Below are 24,153 nucleotides of genomic sequence, written 5' to 3'. Positions count from 1 at the left end.
AAATAATGTTTATACAGTCATTGAGAGGATAAACAAAGGTTCTTGCAAGAAGAGGAAGTTGGTGGATGCATTCAACTTGGACAACGAAATCATAGTTTCGTTTGGTGAGTGAAAAAAAATGCCATTTTGTATTCAAAAGTTCAACTCGAATTTCCTCTGCTATTTCACAACGCGATTTATAATAACATCTGTAAGTTTAAACACACGACATACAGTAGATGTATTATTTTGTATGTACATATGTATTCCACGTGTGCTTAAAATATAACTCCCACCTGTGCATGTGATTGTAAACGAACGGATGTCATGTAAAAGTATACCACATTTGTAAACATTGGCTCTCACAACTCTTTTATTAAGAAAATATCGTTATGAAAATAACCGTTACGAAAATAACATACCTTGAACTATATGTATAAAAGTAATGAAAAACTATCTAGAGGTATGAGGGAACCGGATAGAAAGTGGAGGGGGATGTGTTGAATTATAATTCCCTAGACTATAGTATACATGTACTATTACTTTGAAATTTCAGTGACCTAAGAAATATATCAAACCTGAGGTTTCGTGTTTCACACAAACATGTAGGTTGGCAAACCTTTTTAAAAATAATGTAAATTAATCACAAGTCTGCATATGCTCTCTCATAGGCAAATGTATGCACTGTATGTATAAGTAAGATATGTATACTACACGTATGTCCTTCTCTTGACCCACATTTTGTAAATAAAACAGATATGATAAGTCTATGGCAGTTTATGAAAACATATATTGCAATTTATAATTTTGAAACATCAGTGTTTAAATTTTCACTGAATTTGACACAATTTTAAAATTCACATTGTCTGACACAGTCTAACTACTCAATGGTATAATATAGACCTAACTGTGCAAATATCAATTATGATGATCTTTTTTCTAGGCATCAGCCTGAGGACCAAGGGCGGTTAGATAGGACCAGTGCAGGTTGAAGTGGATTTCGAGTCAACAAGTATAACAGCAAGAGAGGTACTATAATTTCTTTTGATAAACATTTGTAAAGACAATTCTGAGTTTATCAGATATTCATCTTTTGTGCTATATTTAGATATATTTATCTATATTTTGAACAGGTACTCCATTTACAGTGATGATGACATATCCCCTGGACCCCCACAACTCCACAAATTTAAAATTGTTTGATCAAGTTCCGAAGATTAAAGAACTACTGCAAAATTTGGGACTTGTATGAAAAACATGAATTCACTTATATGAGCTCAGAGCAGTGGATGTTGTACAACATACTTTAAACTAAATTGTGAATTTGAGGGTAAACAAGTACATGTACTCGTGTATTACATGTACATGCCTTTTGAAAGACAATAATATTGCATAGATGTAAAGGAAATTTCAATGTTGATTATTCTTTCTCAGATATATTAGTAAAAAGTGTGCACATGATAGAATATCAATTTTATAACTTCAATCAATGTGTTTGAATTTTCCTTGTAATTCAAAATTTAATTGAAACATACATCATTGATACATTAATGTATATCAAATTTTTAAAAAAGTTTCATAATGAAACTAATTCACTCCCCCCCCCCCCCCCCCCTATACATGCAGTGAACATAGACCTTCACCTGGGGAAAATTACAGTTAGTTAATGGAATATACATGTACATGCATTCTCAGTTATCCAATAGTGAGTTTTTGGTTCATTGTGAAACTACAATTAGAAATCTTAAACTTATGAAAGACACACCTATCTGTGAGGGCAAGATGACTCAGATGGACTTACATGTAGTGATCCATGGGCAGTACATGGGTCTCTTTCCATTGATATTAATTATTTATTGAAATATGAAATGGTTATTTAAACATATTTGGTGTATTATACTGTATAGTGATATACATTTCTATCAAAAATATGTATAGGTAATAGATTTGGTCCAGTTATTACAAGAAATTGTATGAAAAATAACTAAATATTTAGGCAATCATTGTGAGTGCGAAAAGGTCAACTGCAATAGCACACATTATATATCATTCTTAGATGGCTCATAGAAACTTCTAGTATTGTGAGTTTGAATACTCAATGTGCTAATTTGGGAATGCTTAATCATTTAAGGTCAATAGTTTATCTCTGTTGACTGTATCTCTTAAAATTCATTGTTTGAAGGGAGGGGATTGGATTACAAAATCTGACATAGTTTCAAATTTAAACCTCATTTGGTATATTTTTTTCTATTCAATATTTTAGATATACTACTTGACTTATTGTAAAAATGAAATAAAATCAGAAATTTTATGAGAAGAATTTTGTTGTTGTCAGAAAATGTATGCCTGATAGTATTTGAAAAACGCCATATTTAGGGTAAATTTGGCCAATTGCCAAGTGGAATCATGCCAATGTTTTCCTTAGATGCATTTTGAATTTCTAATCCATGTTGATTTTTTATCTGTTTGTGTTTAATTTACATAACTATATATGACAAATAATATTTCTGGTGTCAATAAAATTTTTATTGGCTTCTGTGTTCATTTGCTCAATTTTGGCATTTTTTGCCTTTTGGGGCTGCAAAACAGGGGATTTCAATCTCGCTTTCCTCGAAAATTAACCTGATTACTTTTGTTGATTTTTTTATATGTTTTAGGATAAAGTCAAAATGTTATAATAAATAAAATTGAAAAAAAATCAATGAGCGGTTTTTTGGGGGCTAGCTATCAATACTACCTTAAAACAAACACAACCGACTTCTGATCTTTGTAAAATGTAAAATATACAAATGTACAATATTAGTGATAAGTTATATGTGACTGACAAACTCGTGAATTAATGTTAATCGCATGTGTAATGAAGCAATATTGTCACAATACTCATAAAGATTGACAATGTAACCGGTTTAGTTATTTTCGGCATTCTGATTATTAGGTCACCTGAATTCATTCAGGTGACCTATTGCTATCTGTTTTTGTCCGTCGTCGTTCGTCGTGCGTTAACATTTGAACATTTTCAGCTTCTTCTCCAAAACCCCTGAACCAATTTCAACCAATTTTGACATATAGCATCTGTGGGTGAAGGGGAACAAAAGTTGTGAAATTCGTGGTCCCTGCCCCCCTGGGGCCTGAGGGGTGGGGCAAAAACCATCAAAATGAGTGTAATTTTAAAAAATCTTCTTCTTTACTCCTGGACATCAAGAAGCCAAACTGTGGGATAATTATAATGAGCATTGAGCCCTCTACCAAAATTGTGAAATTCATGGCCCCTGGGGCAGGGGTTCTTGTGTTAGGGTGGGGCTCTATTGGCCATATAGTGAAAATGGCAAAAACCATCAAAATGAGTGTAATTTTAAAAAATCTTCTTCTTTACTCCTGGACATCAAGAAGCCAAACTGTGGGCATAATTATAATGAGCATTGAGCCCTCTACCAAAATTGTGAAATTCATGGCCCCTGGGGCAGGGGTTCTTGTGTTAGGGTGGGGCTCTATTGGTCATATAGTGAAAATGTAGAAATTCTTTGAAAATCTTCTCTGTCTCTGGGTATTAAGTAGACAAACTAATAGCATGGTAATGATGAGCAAGGATGCCTCTTTATACCCCCTGCAACAAGTTGTGGGGGGGGGGGGGGGTATACTGGAATCGAGTTGTCCGTCTGTCCGTCCGTCCGTCTGTAGATGCAATGGTTTCCGGGCTCTAAAGCATTATCCTTTCCACCTACCGTCACCATATCATACATATGGACTACCCATAGGATGAAAATGTTCCCTATCGATTTTGGGGTCAAAAGGTCAAAGGTCAAGCGCACTGGACATTGAAGTAGCAATATGGTTTCCGGGCTATAAAGCGTTATCCTTTCCACCTACAGTCACCATATCATACATATGGACTACCCATAGGATGAAAATGTTCCCTATCGATTTTAGGGTCAAAAGGTCAAAGGTCAAGCGCACTGGACATTGAAGTAGCAATATGGTTTCCGGGCTATAAAGCGTTATCCTTTCCACCTACAGTCACCATATCAAACATATGGACTACTAATGGGATGAAGATGTTCCCTGTCGATTTTGGAGTCAAAAGGTCAAAGGTCAAGCGCACTGGACATTGAAGTAGCAATATGGTTTCCGGGCTCTAAAGCGTTATCCTTTCCACCTACAGTCACCATATCATATATATGGACTACTAATGGGATGAAGATGATCCCTATCGATTTTGGGGTCAAAAGGTCAAAGGTCACGCGCACTGGACATTGAAGTAGCAATATGGTTTCCAGGCTCTAAAGCGTTATCCTTTCCACCTACAGTCACCATATCATACATATGGACTACCCATGGGATGAAGATGTTCCCTATCGACTTTGGGGTCAAAAGGTCAAAGGTCATGCGCACTGGACATCGAAGTAGCAACACTCAGAAAAGAGGTAGTTTATATCTATTACCAACACCCTTTGGGAGATTGGGGTAAGCAGGGGGTATTCTTAGTGAGCATTGCTCACAGTACCTCTTGTTAACAATTGTGAAATTCATGGCCCCTGGATCAGGGGTTCTGGTGCTAGGGTGGGGCTCTATAAGTCATATAGTGAAAATGCATTATTTCTTTGAAAATCTTCTTCTCTGTCCTTGGGTATTAAGTAGACAAACCAATAGCATGATTATGATGATCAAGGATGCCTCTTTCAAAATTGTGAAATTTATGGCCCCTGGGTCAGGGGTTCTGGTATTAGGGTGGGGCCCTATTGATCATATAGTGAAAATGCATTTTATTTCTTTGAAAATCTTCTCCTCTGCTGCTGGGTATTAAGTAGACAAACTAATAGTATGATAATGGTGATCAAGGATGCTTCTTTCAAAACTGAAATTTATGGCCCCTGGGTCAGGGGTTCTCGTGCAAAGGCGGGGCTGACCACATAGCTATTCAATGTTTCTTACATCCAAAAGTAAAATTCTTATATTTAAACACAAACCTAATTCAAACATTGGAAGGTTGTTACATGATACTCAGGTGACCTATAAGGCCCCTGGGCCTCTTGTTCTTCCTTATACTGTTACTTGTGTGGATATTTAATATCACACACACACACACACACACACACACACACACACACACACACACACACACACACACACACCTAACATATTACCACATGACTGATATCATATTCAGAAGGTCAAGTTAGGGTCAATACAGGTAAATGAGGTAGAAAGAAAACGTATATATATATTTTTTTTTTTTTGTTTTTTTGTTTTTTTGTTTGTTTGTTTTTTTTTTTTTTACAGATTTTCATGAATTTCATCACCAAAACAAGATATTGTCCAGTCTTGCCTTTCTCTTATTTTGCAAAACAGAATTATAATAGGAAGGAGAAATCTGGAACACTTTGTGCTTGATATAAGCAAAGGCTTTAAAAACCGGTCATTCGATGAATTTCAATATATATTTAACAAAAACAGACATTTCCGACTTCAAAAGACAGCATAGCTTTTAATGATAACGAACTTTTCAGTAAAATGAAATACCAAACCTGTAATTTTAGGTATTAATGAACATCTTGGGGCATTGTAAAAGGCAAAATTCAAACTTTGATGTTTTACTAAATCATCGGGGTCATATGTCACAGCTAAAGTGGGGAGGTCCTTTAATAGCTAAAATGCAAAATATCATTGGTTTGTTGACTTAGGAGTTTAGTGCTTGAAACATTTCTCGGACTTTAAAATAGGGCTCGATATTCCCGTAAGCTATATCTGTAAAAATAAAATAAAAAAAAAAACAAAAAAAAAAAAAACACCACCGCGATAAAGCTAAAAATTAAGAAAATCAAGCTCATTTGAGTGTTTATTACCACAGCAAAATTCTAAAGTCGAGCTGAATACAACCAGCCTTTTAAAGTACCAAACAGTGCAGTTATTTCTTGATCTTGCAACTGTCGAGTCAAGTGTGAACCTCTTATTTGTTCTGCTGTGTAGTTATAATTGTTGATTTAACAAATCTCTCTCTCATTTGTGTATTTCTAGCCCACTCCAGCTGAAAGCGATCTGTCTGCCTGTCTTGTCTGTCTGTCGTCGGTTTTGACTTCACATTATCCACCTTTTCTCTATAACTAGTAAGCGAATCTCATACAAACATGCAGTCCCGTGGGGATCCGGGTTGGAATATGTCCCCAGTACCCCCTTGTTTGTCGTAAGAGGCGACTAAATGAGGCGGTTCTTTGGACGAAACCCCCAAAACCGAAGTCCTGTGTCACAGCAGGTGTGGCACGATAAAGATTCCTTCCTGCTCAATTGCCATAAGCGCCGAGCATAGGCCTAAATTTTGCAGCTCTTCACCGGCAGTTGTGACGTCTCCATATGAGTGAAATATTCTCGAGAGGGACGTTAAGCAATAATCAATCAATCATTCAAACATGCAAAACAGTATCCTTGAACTACATATAAAGGATTCAGGTTTTCCCCCCAAATGAATGGCTACGTCCTAAGCCATAAGGAAATAAGCAAGAGCTAAAGGTTATAGAGTTTTTAAAACAATCTTCTTTGAAAAACCAATGAACCATTTTCCATGCATCTATAATCTCTGAAACTAATACCTGTAATGAATGAAATATGATCATATAGAGATTGTTTACAGTATAATAATTATCTGTTTATAGCACAATGCCATTGGAAACTGTCTCATGAGAGCAAAAGAAAGTTTAAGAAGATCTCAGCCTAGCATGGAAGAGTGAGTATACTTTTATACCTTAAGGTAAATGACAAAACATAAAAACTCTAATTTGAATATATTGTGTACATGTACTTATAGAATATAATCATATTGTATATCCTATTCATTATAAATCCAAACACAGAGAATACACTACTAGTGTCCGATTATAATAGAAAATATTGCTAATCTCTTTCCAATCATAATTTCTAAAATGATGCATTCCTAAATTGCGTCAATTCAATTGATTTATTCCAATAAGTCAATGAACGTGATATAGATAAATACATTAATAATCACAATAATAAATTATCATATACAAATGTACATATCACAGCATATGATTGGTTAACTAACCTTGAAGGTTGAGACCATTATTCATTGCTTCAATAAATCTAAGTGAAGTTTATAACAAACAAGATATAATTACAATATGCCAATTATAAAGTTTCCAAAACAAAAAACTGGCTGTAAATAAGAGGACTTCTTCATAGTAAAATTGTTTTTCCCTAAATTTATAACTCCCTTGCACAAAATCCATGTCAACGAGATACATTAGAATAAAATGTAGAACATGCCTGTCAACGGGGCATGGACACGAATTGAGATAAACATTTTTAAATTTAATTTTGCCATGTTTATTGTGTACAATGTTTAACTATAGTATTTCTAATGGTTGGGAACAAATTGATTGTCAGTTGTCGAGTCACAAGTAAGACACAGGGGTCACAGTCATTTGTAATGTAAACAAGGCTCGTGTCATGTGTTTACATAGGTTAAATTTACTAATAAAAGTTTCGGTTAAAGCAGATTTTATTCAAATTACATGTTCATTCTGACCAAAGTTAAACAGTTTCTAGTGTTTGCCACACCTCATTTTATTTTAAGCATGATATGTTGTTATTTTATGTTGATTTACATTCTATCTTTATAAGAGTAATCTTGAGGTCATGGTCACTGGAGTTACTTAACCTTGATACTAGTTTGTAGGTCACAACATTCTTTGATCACATCTAAAGATCAATGTCTCTATTGGTCTCGTTATAAAGTTATAGGAATTTTTATGATCAAGGTCAAATGTCAAAGTCACTAGATATACGAATAGGTAACAATATCGTTTTATCATTGCTAAAGATTTCATGTTTCTATCGGTTCCGCATTAGGTTCTTAGGTCATCTCCAATTTATTGCTACATGAAGATTAGATCACTCTGAAATATATCAACAATTATGATTACAATTGCACACATAAAATGTTCAGCTTATTTACATAAATCACTTCTGAAATAGAGAAAAGACTGTGCTATTATTATAAGTAAGTTAAACTTGGTTGTTGAACCACTGTATTATAGTATCATGATGCAATTTTGTCTTAAATAATATTCCCTGTGAAGAAAGGTCACAAATTGCCATCATTCTTTTCACCCAAGTCACGTATTCTAAGATTATAATTAGTAATACATTTACTGACCTTTTATTTTTTAACGATAATCATTTTCATTCATATGTCGATTCGATATATATGCATCCCAGTGACATCGAGATAAAAAGACACCACTGACTCTTCCATATCTGCTCCATATTTTGATAGTTTATTGAACATAGATGTTAATGAAAAACTAACAACTCAGATTTTTCGACAAACAAGATGACAGCTATTTTTGTAATAATATTCCATTCTCACCTGCATATGGTGTTCATATATTTCAGCTGATTCGATACTCGCGAACATGGTTTGCGTATGATGAATTTTTAAATCGAGACAGGCTACTAACAGATAAATTGATATTTCATGAGTTTCAACAGTCTCGTTAAAATCACCTTTCGAAAATTCAGCATTTGTTCATCATTTGCAAATATAACCTTTCATTAGATTGAATATTATCTGAGGTGTTTTATACCGATTTTTAGGCCGTTCTTTACATACTAATTTTGACTACTTGATCAAGATATAGAGATCACGACGGGTGTAACCGGTCAACAGGGGATGTTTACTCCTCTTAGGCACATGGTTCCACCTCTGGTATGCCAAAATATCCGTGTTTGTCCCATTCTTTAGCTATATTCTTTTGAAATTTATGAGATTGATCACTGTTCGGTATCTCTACTTTTTCATTTAATGATATTTTTCTGATTTCTATGAAATGAGCGATGTTTAATATCGGCCTTTGCCCATCTTTTTATGCAGGTGTGATGACTCGTTGACCAGAGCATTTCTTACATTCACAATTGCGGCAGACCTCGTGAAATATCTTCATTCTATTCAGAGGGTGCATATTCATGCAGATGTAATTGATGGAACTATCAGCGTTTTCGTGGTTGCAGTAGCAACTTATAATGCTCTCACTAACAAAAAGGGTGACGTTGCATACAACGAAAATCGACATTTCATCGTTTTTGAAGAATGCAAGATAATACTTTATAATTGGATGTTTCACAACTCTCCAATGTCGGACAAAAAGGAGATGGAGAAGACTTTGGATGTATGTATCTCCTTTTTATTTTCTATTATTTTCTAAACGTACATAATTGTTGGATACAAAAGTCATTTAATTGATCAAGATGTTGAACAATATTTAAAGAAATATTGAAATTCTGATCTGCTGAATCAAGTATCCCGACCAGCGTATAGGGGATAATGAGGAAAGTTGTAATTTACTTTTAAGATTCAATATTTTCATCATATGTTGTATTACGGTGCTACAAGTAGTATACATGTATATATACACAGCAGTGATATTTTTCCTGTTTTGGTTGTAAATAGTAGTAAATCATTAATGTTCAATTAACATAGGTATCAATCATGATTGATTGATCATGTATTATTTAACGTCCCGCTCGAGAATTGTTCACTTATGTGGAAACTTCACCATTGCTGGAGAAGGGCTGCAAAATGTAGGCTTATGTTTGGCGCTTACGGCCTTTCAGCAGGGAGGGATCTTTATCGTGCCACAACTGCTCTGACACGGGGCCTTGTTTTTTTCGGTCTAATCTTTAGTCGCCTCTTACGACAAGCAAGGGGTACTGAGGACCTAAATACAAGCGTAACCACATAGTTCTGTATTGCAGTACCTGACAGGAAAATTATCATAGATATGTTGTCAATCCAATGGTTGGAATGACTTTTTGAATGTAGTTACGTAATTCATTATCCGTTCAATGTTTATTTGAAACGTTATATTTGTGTGATTTGTTCATCGAATAGTTTAGATGCAAATTTTGTATTGAAATCTAGATAAGTCCATCATTTGTTCGATAAACCTTTGGAATTGAATCCTTCTGGTTTGCTATCAATGTTTATACAGCTCTAAAATTTCCGCATGTACACTTTTCACCCGCTCTTGTCATAATAAGGCACTGCAGCTTACAAATGTTGAATTTAGATTCAACGAATGAGGAATGAAAGAAACATATAACATATAAAAAAAATTCCTCAAAATTCCAATTTTTGTGAAATTCCTTATGCCTCACTGTTAAGGACTGCAGGTGCCAGTCATTCATTAAAGGTCTTCCCCAGAATGGCTGAAATATGGCTAAAACGAACAGCGTAAAACTGTAATCAATCAATCAATCAATCAAATACTAAAACAATTCTTGAGGATAAATTATGTAATTCGTGCTCAAATCTTTGAGATCTAATGACTGATATCAAGAAACTCATCGAACAGCTTTAACAACATTAACTCTAATTTCAAACATACAAATGAAAGAAAAAATACACTGAATCTTCTTTGATTGAAACATTTTAATCCGATACGAAGGCCATTTGATTTTAGATCGAATAAAAGACTTACTTGTCGTTCACAACGAGATATCATCTATTGGTGTTTGAGAAAATTGAAATTTCAAAGTAAAGCAACGTGTACGACTGGGTCACCATAAAACCGTCTAAATAAATGAATAAGTGTTTGCCCTGTTCTTAATTTTGTAGTCATTACAGGAGTTATGAGATCGATCACTATTCGGTATATTCACCTTTTCATTGACACAGTAAACGGAAGATCTTGTGTTACAATAGACGATGGTATAATGAAGGTTATCGTTCAATCGAATGACCCGTACTTTAAATTTCATGATTCATTGCACTTCACCTAAATGTGAGTTCTGAAATATGAGTGAAAGATTATCTAAGACCAATAAAAAAAAATACCAACAAACCTTCAAACACACAAAGAATTAAAATAGTGATTGTGAAAATAAGTTTGTACTTAAATCTACACACATATGAAAAAAATGAAAGTGTGTACTATTTATCTATATGTTAAATAAATTGTTACTATACCTGTATCGTGATTTCATTTGTGACAATATCATAGGTTATTCATTGTAGTAGTTTGCGTGTTTTGTAGGTTTTAAATCACTCCAATCGTCACGTTATAATATGTTCTGCACTATTTAACCACACATCAATGCAAAAAAAAAAAAAAAAAAAAAAAAAAAAAAACCTTTAGAAGAAAATGTCACTGCAATTGTACACTGCATTCAGTTTTTGTAAGGTCAATTCTGTATCGAAGTTATAGAGATTTACATAGCGTGAGATTTCCTCAATAGCAATATAGTTTATGCTCGGTTGCATGATGAAGAAGCCGGATTTCTTTAGCACTTCACAGTTGCCATACTCGATCTTGCCATCTGCAATTTTCTTTGTTTTTGTACATTGTCACAATGTTTGCATCCCTTATCATCATGGGATACCGCCCAATACGAATATGGAGTGGTTCCAGAATAGCTGCAGATCTGTAGCTCTCTGGGAGAATTTAGAAGCTGACCAGAAAGCTACAAATCCAGTCTTCGATTTACGGGACAATAAAAGCACATTTGAGGCCTTTTATCGCTGTATTCTAGTATCGCCGTCTCAAGAAATCATATAAAAAAAATTCCTAACATAATTTCTTACTGGACTTGTGTCTAAACATACCTTCAAATATTCATTAAAGCCCCATGTGAACCGAAAACTCACAGCTTCATGTAATTTCATTTGTTGACGTAACCATGTTAGGTAGCCATTCAAATAGACTCCTGTTCATTTTCATACTTATACTACTTTTGAAACAATAACCTTTCTGCGAGGTAACATCACAGAAAAGTGGTTTTAGTTACATATTTTCAATGCAATTCTTCCAGTTAGAAAATAGTTTTAATAAGTTTGGATATTAACTAAATTTTCTAAATTCACGGCTTTCATTGGTCTGATCCTCATTCCCGAGGAGAACCAGACTAGGCTTTCATAGCATAACAGGATTACTTTCAATACCCAATAGCTTATTGTACGTCGAGAGGAATTATACATTTTTATTTTATATTTAATAAACCAGAAATGATAATGGAATTAGATAGGTTACATGAGTATTATGTTTTGGTTCCAGCTTGTAACAACATTGTCAGGCATTGGGATGAATGAATATGAGTTGCCGTACTTATACGAATTTTCCAACTTCACAAACACTTTTACAAACATATATACATTGCTGGATACAGTAAATATTCTACCAAGCCCTAATGAAAGGCGAAGGTATCGGACAGTGCTCAATATTATAACTCCCACAAGGAATACAAAATAAAGCGTTGGGCAAACACGGACACCTGGATATTACTAGATATGGGATTAGGTGCGTAGGAGGAGTAAACATCCCTTGTCGACCGGTCACACCCGCCGTGAGAACCATGTCTTGATCAGGTATCTTTGCTCCTCACAAAAAATATTAACAGATGTAAAAGAGAACCTTCAAACGTATTGGGCCTGAACATATTCCAGAAGTGATATAAAATAATTGTGGATTCTACAAAATTCTCAAGAAAGTATAGAAAATTTGAAATCATAAAACTTTTCTCAAATCAATATCAAAACGTATGACTTTAACACTTTACACGACCATTCCTCACAATAAATTAAAGATTAGATTATTCAACATCATAGACAGTTAATTCTGCAACAAAAATACAGGTGACTCTAAATAGCTTCGAAGTTCAAGAGACCTTGGTAAAATTTCGAGAAATTGAGTTCGAAATTCGGAAATTGAAGGCCCGCCGATATGATTCAGATTTTACAGTAACCAGAAATGCTCACCAACAAAATCATATCGTTTTGACCTGTTTTTCTTCATATTTGTCCGGTATTTAATTTGATATCAAAATAAAAAAAATTATTTCAAATTAATAAAAAGATTTCAAAGTTTATGTATTTATTTGTTCTTCAATCATGCTAAGATAGGTATACGAAAATTTAGTTCTATGGTTTGCGTTTATGGCCTTTATCGTGCCACACCTGCTATGACAAGGGGCCTCGGGTTTTGCGGTTTTATCCTAAGGAACGCCCCATTTAGTCACCTCTTACGACATGGAATGGATAATGAGGACCTATCCTAACCTGCATACCAACGGGACCCCAACATAGAAAAAGGAAATATTCACGTCTAGTGATTAGTCATTCAAAAATGAATATTTCAAACATCATTCTGATTCTACGTACAAATACTCTGAAAATGATATCAGAAAGATACCGGAGTTTCTCACCGACAATACTTTCGTAGTATTTGGTGATCAGGTCTTTTAACAGTATGTTGGAATTCGCATGGGTACAAATTGTGCTCCATTATCAACAAAACTGTTTTTATATTCTTACGAGGCAGAATTTATTCCAAATCTTCTACATGAGAAGAGAAAAAATCTCATATTCTGGCCTTCACTTTATTTAGATTTTAATATTTTGTTCTACCAAGCCCCTATCTTTGCTCTTCACGAAAATATGAATAGCTGTGAAGGAGAAACATCATACGTACTGTGCGACTACATATGCCAGAAGTATTGTAAATTAAATGTGGATTATTAAAAATTCTAAAGAACTTTTAGTAAACTTTAAATCGCAAAACTTTTCTCAAATCAACAACATAAAATGTATTACTTTTCAACATTTTACATTCCTCACGACAAATCAATGACTAGACTTTTTGACATCATAGACAGCTGCTTCTTCAACAAAAATGGAAAACGCAAATTTTTCTATCTAGTGATCAGTCATGAAAGGTGAAGATAACGAAGATAACGAACAGTGATCAATCTCACAAATTCCATAAGCAATACAAAATAGATAGTAGGGCAATCACGGACACAAAAATGAATCATAATGAAGTCATCAAAAATTACTTTGTTAAATGCCAATCTGATTCCACGCACTAGTACTCTGAAGTTGAAACAAAAATATGCTGGAGTTCTTCATTAACAATATCTTCGTGGTCTTTAGTGATCAGGTCTTCCAATAGGCGGTTGTAATCCCTATGGGCAAGAATTCTGCTAATTTGTTAGCTGACCTGTATTTATATTCCCATGAAGCAGAATTTATTCAAAAACTTTTATGTGAGACTAAATATCTCTTGCTGTGGCCTCTAATTCGATATTTAGATGTATCGACGACGTTTCATCTGTTAACAATAATAACATTCATTCATATGTAGATTCGATATGAACTCAAAATAAAAGACACCAAAGAGTCGTCACTTCTGCTTCATACTTAGATATTTTATTGAAAGTAGATACTAACGGCAAACTAACAGCTCATTCTTATGACGAACGCGATGATATCAACTTCTCCATCGTACACTTTCCATATTTATGTAGCCATATTCCATTATCGCTTGCATATGGTGGTTATATCATTCAACTGATTCGATATGCAAGTGCTTGTTCTGCGTATGGTCAGTTTTTTTAATGGAGGCAGGCTACTGACAAATAAATTGATGGTGCAGGGTTTCAACACTCTCGTTTAAAGTCAGTATTTCGCAAATTCCATGGTCGTTATAACGATCTAGTTTGTGAATACAACCTATCATTGGGTCAAATGCTGTCTGGCGTGTTTTATATCGATTGTTAGACCGTTCTGGGCAAACTGATTTTGACTGCGGATGACTCCGTTTATATGATCAAGATATAGGGCTCACGGCGGGTGAGACCGGTCGACAGAGGATACTTACTCCTCCTAGGTACCTGCTGCCACCTCTGGTGTCCAGGGGTCCGTGTTTGCTCAACTCTCTAATTTGTATTGCTTATAGGAGTTATGAGATTGATCACTGTTTGTTATCTTCACGTTTCATGTCCCATTTTAGGGTTTTCATCAATTATACGAGTACACAGATACTGTGTGAATAAAAACTGCCATCTTAGCTTAGACATATCTGACAATACTTACATTGTCAGTGCGTATGCGCATGTGTAAATTCATCGGAAGTTAAAAGTGTCCAGATAAGAAGCCGAGAAAATGTATTGTATGAAATGTATTGTATTTAAAAAACAAATATAGAATTAAACAAATGAAAAATGTATCTATTAATATCATTATCATTATTTTTTGTTTGCTTCATTTATTTTTTTTAATCCATAGGTATCCGAAATGGACGAGACACTTTTTAATTTTCTTTTAAATTTTCCACGCCAGTGATATCGGTAGTTGTTTTATCTATTGTTGATAAACCCATGTCACATATATGTCAGAAAAAACCCTACATGTATTGTCTGAAAGAAGAAATCTTAAAGGTGAAAGTCCAAGCTCTACGAAATGCTTTTGAGCTCCATATACATAGACTGTTCTTTATTAGGAATTATCGCATTGTCGTGAAGTCCCCATTTCTGTTTGCTTATTAGGAACTATGTCCCCATTTTTTACACCCAAGTCCCCAAACTGGAACTTCCGGCGCGCCATTCTTCAAATACATCAAAATATCTTCCAAATGCAAAACAATCACTCAATTTGTTTTATACGCATATATATATATGGTATAGCGAAGTCTGTCCGTCTCTCCGTATGTCCGTTCGGGGTTTTCTGTTCCTAATTTCATTTCTCTACCACATATCAAACTGCAACTTGCTACATAGCTTCTTTGTGGATCACTCTAGATCATGTCGCAATGTTAACCCATTTCAACCTCTCTTGCAGGAGTTTTGCTCCTTTGTTAGCTCGCCGGGACCACAGTCCGGAGAGCTATTGTCATGAAACCGGGTCGGCGTCAGCGTCACACTTTAAGGAAAAACTTTAACTTGGGTTATATCTTTTGAATCAAGGGGGTATGGTTTTGATATTTCACACACAGAAGCCTCATAAAGAGACATTTGTTACAATACCAAGACTTAAGACCTTGTGACCTTGGACTTTGACCTATTTTCAAAAAATAATAACCTTGTCTATATCTTTTGAACCCATAAGGATAGGGCTTTGATGTTTTACATATAGATGCCTTATCAAGTGAACTTTCTTTTGGCCTTTGCCTTGAACTTTGACCTACTTTTTAAAAACTTTAATCTTGCTTATATGTTTTGAACCAAGAGTGACAGGGTTTTAATGTTTCAATTATAAATGCTTCATTAGAAGACATTTCTTTTGTTAGCAGAACTGTTGACCTTGGACTTTGACCTACGTTTCAAATACTTCAACCTCGCCTATATCTTTTGAACCAAGGGGATAGGCATTTTGATATTTCATATGTAGATGCCTCATCTCAGGTCTTTGGTATGGCATCAAAACGTTTGACCCTTGTAACTTTGGACGTAACCTTGAACCCATGTTTTTAAAAAAAAAGATTAACGCTTTGAATGATAGGTAAAGTAGAGTCATGTGTCCCGGCGAGCTATGTTGTCTTTTGACAACTCTTATGAAAATTATTGTTATTTGGAGGGTACTTAATTTTTCCGGCGAACTCCTCCCACATTTTTGAAGTGAGAACCATATCGTTTTACAGAGTATTTGTATGGGTATTCAAGATGTGCATGTAGCAACAATTTTGATTTTCTTCAATTTTTGAGAAAGTTACAGGTTGTTGAACTTGATCAACTTTTGGTCAACTTTGAAGACATATTGCATAGAGATAATTACTATATAATTTGTCTTTTATTTTTCCTTCCACAGTTTTCAATTCTTCAAGTTTTGAAAAAATTGCAGTTTGTTGCACATAGTCCGTTTCGAGGAAATATTATATCAAATAAAGGACATGGTTTGTCCTTTTAATACAACTCGCAGTTTAGAAGCTATGGTCTTTGTAAATAACTTTAAGATGTACATAGTGCGAGGATTTTGATTCTTAACAAGTCTGAATTTTCTTTGATGTTTTAAATATTTACAGGTTGTTGAACTTGGTCAAATTTGGGGAAATATTTGATACACTGAATTCTTGGATTGTTTATCTACCTCTTGTCTTGTTTTAAGCTAATACACTTTTTTCTCTCCATACAATGAAAAGAACGTATGCCACAACCTGATGATGACTCATACTATCTGAAGAAAAGTTCTGCAAATTATGTCTTAAGAAAAACACCCTATGTAAGCATTTGCACGGGCGTATTATGTACCGTTTGCGGTATTTTTGTTGCCGGACTAAATGCAAATTGAAAAATGAAAACAATCAATACGTCATATTTGTCATAAAATCTCCGAGTCCCCAATTGACAGTGTATTGACTTGTTTCCCAAATCTGGGTCGTGTGTGTGTATGAGAGAGAGAGAGAGAGAGAGAGAGAGAGAGAGAGAGAGAGAGAGAGAGAAAGAGAGAGAGAGAGACATAATCAAACGTTAATCTTATTGGCTGATACTGTTATTTACTTCTCAGTTAATTTTCAGTAGATAGTTTTGGGTTGGTCAGTATTATACTTTGTACAATTATTCAAACTATCTTCGCATCTATCTGATAGATTTGACTGGAAAGAGAAAGAGAAGTATTGAATATTCGTATTTGAACATTTTAATATACATGGTACAAAGTACAAATATAGATGTAAGTGTATAGCCTTGTTTTGTTTTTAAAAACAGTAAACTCAGTGAGTAAACTCAGATGACCGATTGTAATTCGTTAACGTCCGTCGTGCGTTAACAGCTGAACATTTTAAAGGTCTTGGTAACTACCATTCTAATTCTTTTCAAATTTGGTATGAAGCATCTTTGGGACAAGGGTGATATAAATTATAATTTCCAGAATTTCTATACCCCTGGGACCTTAAGGGCGGGGAAAAACTGACATAAATTGACCAATTTAAAAAATAAATCTACTCTAGAACTAAACATGTGTAAGAAAAACTAAATACATTGTGATGTAGAGCAGGACTACCTCTACCTAATTTGTAAATTTTATGATCCCGGGGAAGAAATTTTAATCCCAGGGGCGGGGCCAAACTTGGTATTTAGTGTTTATGTGTAAAAACTTAAATAGAATCTTCTTTAGTGCTTTTGATACTAATTTGAAACTAAATGCATATCTACAAGGAGTAGGTAGTCCTTTACCAAAATTGAAATTTCATTATCCAAGGGACAATGGCTTAGCTTCAGGGTGGAGCCAAATTTATTATGAATTCTTTAAGTTTACTTATACAGTATACATGTTTAGGGAGAGCAGAAGAGGATGTGCAAAGATGTTTAATTTCGCAACTCCAGGGTTTTGACTTTTGTATGAGTCCAAATTAGTGATAACGTTTACTAATAATACATATATTTTCACCAGTCTGTCCTTTTGAGGACATCGACGTTTTAAGAACACATCTTATTTCATAGAATTTAGCTTAGATATTCGGAACAGGATTTTTTTTTCTAACAAGAAACTTTTATTTTAACAACTATTCAGGTGATTGATGTAAGCTAATGTAAGCTATTTTTGGTTTTTATTGATTTTGACTACGTTAGGTCAAATGTTGTTTGACATGTTTTATATCAATTGTTGGTCTGTTATCTATATACTGATTTTGACTCTGTTACCGGACCAAGATAAGGGGTTCACGGGTGTGTGACTGGTCGACAGGGGATGCTTACCCCTTTGAGACGCATGATCTTACCTCTGTTGTATCCAGGGTTTCATGTCTGTTCCATTCTCAATTTTATATTCTTTATAGGATTTTTAAGATTGATCGCTGTTTGTTATTTTCACCTTTTTTTCACACAGTTTTGGGACAAAATGCTTTCTATGGACATCCCGGAAACACCAGTAAAGGGAATTTTTGTTGGTGACATGGGAGAAAATCTTGAAAAGATGTTGAAACAGGTATGTAATTATCATTGATCACATTACAGTTCATATGTATAAATTTCATAAAAAATGATAAGACAGTCCCACGTTGACTTTATTGTTCTTTGGTATGCTGTCGACATTAACATTTTTCATCTACCTTGTCGACTCCATGTATGATTTACCATAAAGGTAAGGATGCTGCATCTTGACATAGATGTCTATTATATTGATCTGATATGAATCCAGTATGTAAGATATAACAAACGGATGTTGTGTAGTTTTAAGGCATTGCATATGATTACTATTAACGTTTAAATCTTGAATATACCATTTTTATTTATAGCGTTGATTTGTAAATACTAAAAATTGGAAGTAGAGGGATAATGTGTAACGAACATCGTCGTTATTGTGTAATCATGAGAGTTTCATATTTCAATATCACATACAAAGCTCATAACAGTTAAGGAATGACGTTAGAGTTGAACAGTGTTTTACGATATAACCAAAGTTGGTGGAGTTTATACTTTATAATCTGCGAAGCAGATTATATGAAGCGTAACCTGCACTACGTTAAGTCATTATAGCATATACCATAGGTCAAAATTAGCTTCACTTCTTAAAATGTAATGCAAAAAGACAAAACTACACTGTGCGAGTCTTAGTTTATTTATAAAGTAAACAAACACTGATGAATAGAAATTACACCGTGCAAGGATTCAATTAGCAAATTATCCACAAAGCCGAGAAGGCCGTCTTCTTGGTTCTTCACATGGCAGGAGCTTTATCTATAATAAAATTAGAAAACCTATTGAAGGCGGAGTTCGCAATGCATCTTGATAACAGAAAATAGAAAATATGTACGTAAAAATTTACTTTCAGTAAATTTAAGATCGACTTTGATGTCGCTCCGACAGAAAATGAAAATATCGGAAATGTGTTTAGTTCTAGGCCTACTCTTGACATCACAGTTTGTGGTTTTTAATTTTCTGAATATTTTAAACTCACCATAGATTGCAACATTGTCTCAAATTACATCCGACACAATAACACATAGGCCTATAAGCAAGTCAGACTGCAATCCAACAGTCAATCGATATGGCATGACATCATCTAATACATTTTATTCTTTGATGTGCGTATCAAACAGTCCCAAGGTGAAAATGACATTTGTAATGAAACAGCAAGACTTGCAAATGCTTGATATTCCATTATCTCGCATATGAAATCATTTTACGTTTTACGCTATTATTCAGATATCAGATATTGTATTACATTTTTATGTCACCTGGATAAGTTCATGTGTTCTATTGCAATTGGTCAGCATCCTTTGTCGTCCGTCATACGTTAAACAATATAAAACCAATCAACCGTCGTGCGTTAAGAATTGAACACCTTAAATTTCTTGATAATTACCATTCCAATTCTTATTAAATTTAGTATGATGCATCTTTGGGACAAGGAGGACATAAATTGTAAATTTCTGGATATCTGGGACCTTGGGTGGCGTGGAAAAACTGCCAAAAACTGACCAATTTTCAAACATTTTCTTGATATATATGTTAAACCTTTAGATAGTATCTTCTTTAATCCGACTGGGGGATGTTTATTCCTCGTAGGCCCCTGATCCCACCTCTGGTATGTCCAAGGGTCCGTGTTTGCCCAACTATCTATTTTGTATTGATTTTAGGAGTTATGAGATTGATCACTGTTCGTTATCTTCACCTTTCATTGATATCAAATTGAAAATAAAAAGATATTGGGATGAAGTAGGCAATCCTTTCACAATATTGTAAATTTCATGATTCCAGGGGTAAGGAATTTTAGTTCCTGGTTGGGGTCAGAATTATTACGAACCGGAACAAAACTCAACCTCAATCTGTAACTGATCAATATACACATTCCTACAAAAACAACTCAATATCTCAAGGCGTTTAGAAAAAAGCCCGGAAAACTGGTCGTGATAGTAATTTTTGTACGTTAAACTCCATCAACAATTAACAAGCCGAAAAAAAAACTCAAATTCAATCTATAACTCATAAATGTACACATGCATACCAAAAATCAAATCAATATATCAAGGCGTTTAGAAAAAAGTTCGGAAAACTGGGTGTCGCGTAAGGAACGACAAGGAATAAAGCTATGTGCCCCGACCACTTTTTGGCGGGGGTATAATAATTGTGAATTTCCCAAATCCAGGGTTTTGGATCTAGGGCAGATATAAATTAGCCATATCGTGTTAATGTTACATATATTACACATATAAGTCTTTCATCAATATAGCCGTTAGTTTTAAGAACACATCTTGTTTTATACTGTAGCTGAATATTAAAATGTAAATTAGATATGCAGTACAGAAATATTTTTTAGATTACATAACCCTTGGGCCTAGTGATACTTTTAACTAATATTCAAATGACCGATAAGGCTTGTGGGCCTTTTTTGTAGATTTATAAGAATATATGTTTCTTGTTTGACATAAAGAAAATATTCTGTCGGACAAGAGTATTTTATTGTGCACCTTTAACGCGGTTGGTTTTCTATTTCATAGCATTTCTAAATACTCTGAGGTTAATATGAAAAAAGATCGTTGGACTTCCTTATTGACAATATCTTTTTAGTCGTTCAAGAGTCCGTTGGAATCCGCATGGGCAATGTGTTTCTTTATTGGTTGCCCTTTTTTTTTATTCTTACGCGGTAGAATTGGGTCAAAAGCTTCATGAAAAATAAACATATCTTTCTTTTGCCTTTAGATATATCGAAGATGTTTTATCCGTTATCAATACTCACCTTTATTCATACATGTATGTCGATTCATTATCCCAAAAAAACTCGAAATAAAAGACACCACAAAGTCTTCCACATCATTTTACTTAGATATGTCGTTGGTCAATACCGTCATGGAATGTACATGTTAACGGAAAACTAAAGACTCAACTTTATGATAAACGGGATGATTTCATCTTCTCCATACCTATGTAGCACTATTCCATTATCACCTGCATATGGTGTTTATATCTCTCAACTGATTCGATACACAAGAACGTGTTATGTGTGTGATCAGGTTTAAACCGACACGTCGACTGACAAACAAGTTGATGTCACAGGGGTTTCAAAAGCATCGTTTAAAGTCGGGATTCCGCAAATTATATGGTCTTTATAACGATCAAATTTACCAATACAACTTGTCATTGGGTCAAATGCGTTCTGACGCGTTTCAAACCAATTGTTAGGCCGTTCTTTGCGAATTGGTTTTGCCTTCAGATTATTTATTTTACCTGACCAAGGTATTAGGCTCACATCAGATGTGACCGGTCGACAGGGGATGCTTACTCCTCCTAAGCATCTGATCCCACGTCTGGTATGTTCAGGAGTCCGTGTCCTATTCTTAATTTTGTATTCTTTATTGGAACTATAAGATTGATCACTTCGTGATTTTCACCTTTTTAAATATGTACCTACACATTAACAGATTTAACTTTACAAATGTAGTGCCGTCTTGGGTTGTCCAGGGGGCGTGTCCCCAAATCAAGTTATGCTATACAATATAAATTATTGCTTCAATTTGCTCAGCGAATCAAATTGCGAGTTACAAGTAAAATCAAATTTTTATTACATCGTTATCTTTTATATAAATTTCTATGCTATCATAATAAGATGAGGAATGATGAAAAATTATATCGCTGGATTGGGAATCGAACCCGGGGCCCCAGCATAACATCTCATGTACCCTATCCAGTGAACTATGCATGCCGGTGACCACATCCAGTCCATCATCATATTTCTTTTCTGCTTTTTATTATCATTTTTTACTTGATGGTACTCCCTTAACACTCAGCATATCATTGGTTACCGGGTATTTTAATGGGTGGCAATATAACAGGAAGATAGATGATCCAGAAATCAAACCCGCGACACCTGTATTGTAAAACATGTACTCTAACCATTGAGCCTCCAGACCGTATATCAGTGTTATATCTATTCTATGCTCTGAAGCATTGGAAACTAAACGGTATAGGCTGTGTTATGCTCTCTTATTAAATCAGAGTTAATGGAATTCGTAACTAAAGAGTTCCATTTGGCCCTCGCATATGTATTGTTAATAAGTCTGTAGTCCTATTTACAAATTTATGTGCATATGTACGCATATACAACTTAGTCTCCCCCTTTCAAACGAGGTATCCCCTAATCAAATCCACTCACCCAGGACCTTTTCGCAAGCGGAAGACATGGATTTCTCAGCCTTTCTGTCATCTCTTAAACTCCGATCATTCAAAAGAAACAGAAAGCATTGAACCAATTAACTTAGAAACCCTGAACATTCACTCTCCTCTCAAACTCAATCACACGACACTTCTGGGGAAAGGAGTAGGCGGCCAGCGTCTTGCACCTGCTACTTCAAACACGCAAGTAAACTATCCATTTTACAAGTGACAGGGAGATAAAGCTTGATGTGTAACATGCTACAATGTACACTATTATAGTTTGCATATATTACGTGTAGGCACATACAATGTCATGTAGATTCGAGAAAATGAATCAGATAACCTGTTAATTGCATTACAAAAATCACATTGCTAATGAACATCATATTGTCATTTCAAATGACAATGAAATAAAATTGATACACAACACATACAATATATCTACATACAGGTGCATTGCGATTAAATCATTTTATTATTATTTATTCACAATCGTTAATTTTATTTCAAGTCGAATTTATGTTTTTATACTCCCAGGTTCACGTACAGATAACAATTACAACGTTACACGGGTATACTACTTAGACTGAAGACAATGTTGCACAGTTTTAAAGTCATTGCTATCGCTCTTGTTCATCCATTGTGTATTGCCATTTTCATACTGCAGAAAATAATGCATTTCTAGTATATGTGATTTGTTAAGAGATCGCATGACATCCTAACCTTTGACAATAAGGTCATTGTCCTGAATCGAGTGAGGTACGCGTTCTTCACTTAGCTATAGATCGTAACCATGGTCGGGGCCCGGTCGCTAGGCTCCACAGGGCTTCAATTTGTTAGCATGGACGGTCTGTCTTTTCGCATCACTGTTTCGGTCATGTAGTGTATAGGTATCCCCAGATAACCTTTTCAGTATTATGAAGGAACCATGCCAGTTGTGACTCAGCTTGAGATATAATCCTGGAATTGGTGACGGAGTGAAAAGCCAAACTCTGTCTCCCTCTGAGAAATAAATTGCTTTGGACTTTCGATCATTATACTCCTTCGGAGATTGTTTTTGCTTTTCACAAGTCTAAAAGCTAATTGTAACCGTTGGTTTACTTCCTTAAAATGATCATTTAATGGGTACGATAAAGAGGACTTAACGGAAAGTTGAAATTTACATGAAAGCTTCCCGACATAGTGCAGATCGAAGTTGATCAAAATCATGGTGACAATAGAGGATCAAAGTTTTACATACAAATATATAGGGAAAATCATTAAAAATCTTCTTCCGAAAACTTAATATTCACATGAAAGCTT

At 34.7% G+C, this 24,153-nt stretch overlaps 1 protein-coding gene across 1 annotated transcript in view; it reads left to right on the top strand.

Moving 5' to 3' along the window:
- The window catches only part of LOC125676423 (E3 ubiquitin-protein ligase rnf213-beta-like), a 357,493-nt gene that overhangs the window by 178,545 nt on the left and 154,795 nt on the right, over positions 1-24,153 (top strand). Inside the window, exons 14-16 of the mRNA XM_056160943.1 lie at positions 6,624-6,694; positions 8,864-9,158; positions 18,584-18,682. Coding sequence (XP_056016918.1) covers positions 6,624-6,694; positions 8,864-9,158; positions 18,584-18,682 — 465 coding nt within the window. The remainder of the gene's footprint in view (positions 1-6,623; positions 6,695-8,863; positions 9,159-18,583; positions 18,683-24,153) is intronic.

The sequence above is a fragment of the Ostrea edulis genome, chromosome 3, assembly GCF_947568905.1.
Source record: "Ostrea edulis chromosome 3, xbOstEdul1.1, whole genome shotgun sequence".
Classification (NCBI taxonomy): Eukaryota; Metazoa; Mollusca; class Bivalvia; order Ostreida; family Ostreidae; genus Ostrea; species Ostrea edulis.
This window is presented reverse-complemented; position numbering and strand designations above follow the sequence as displayed.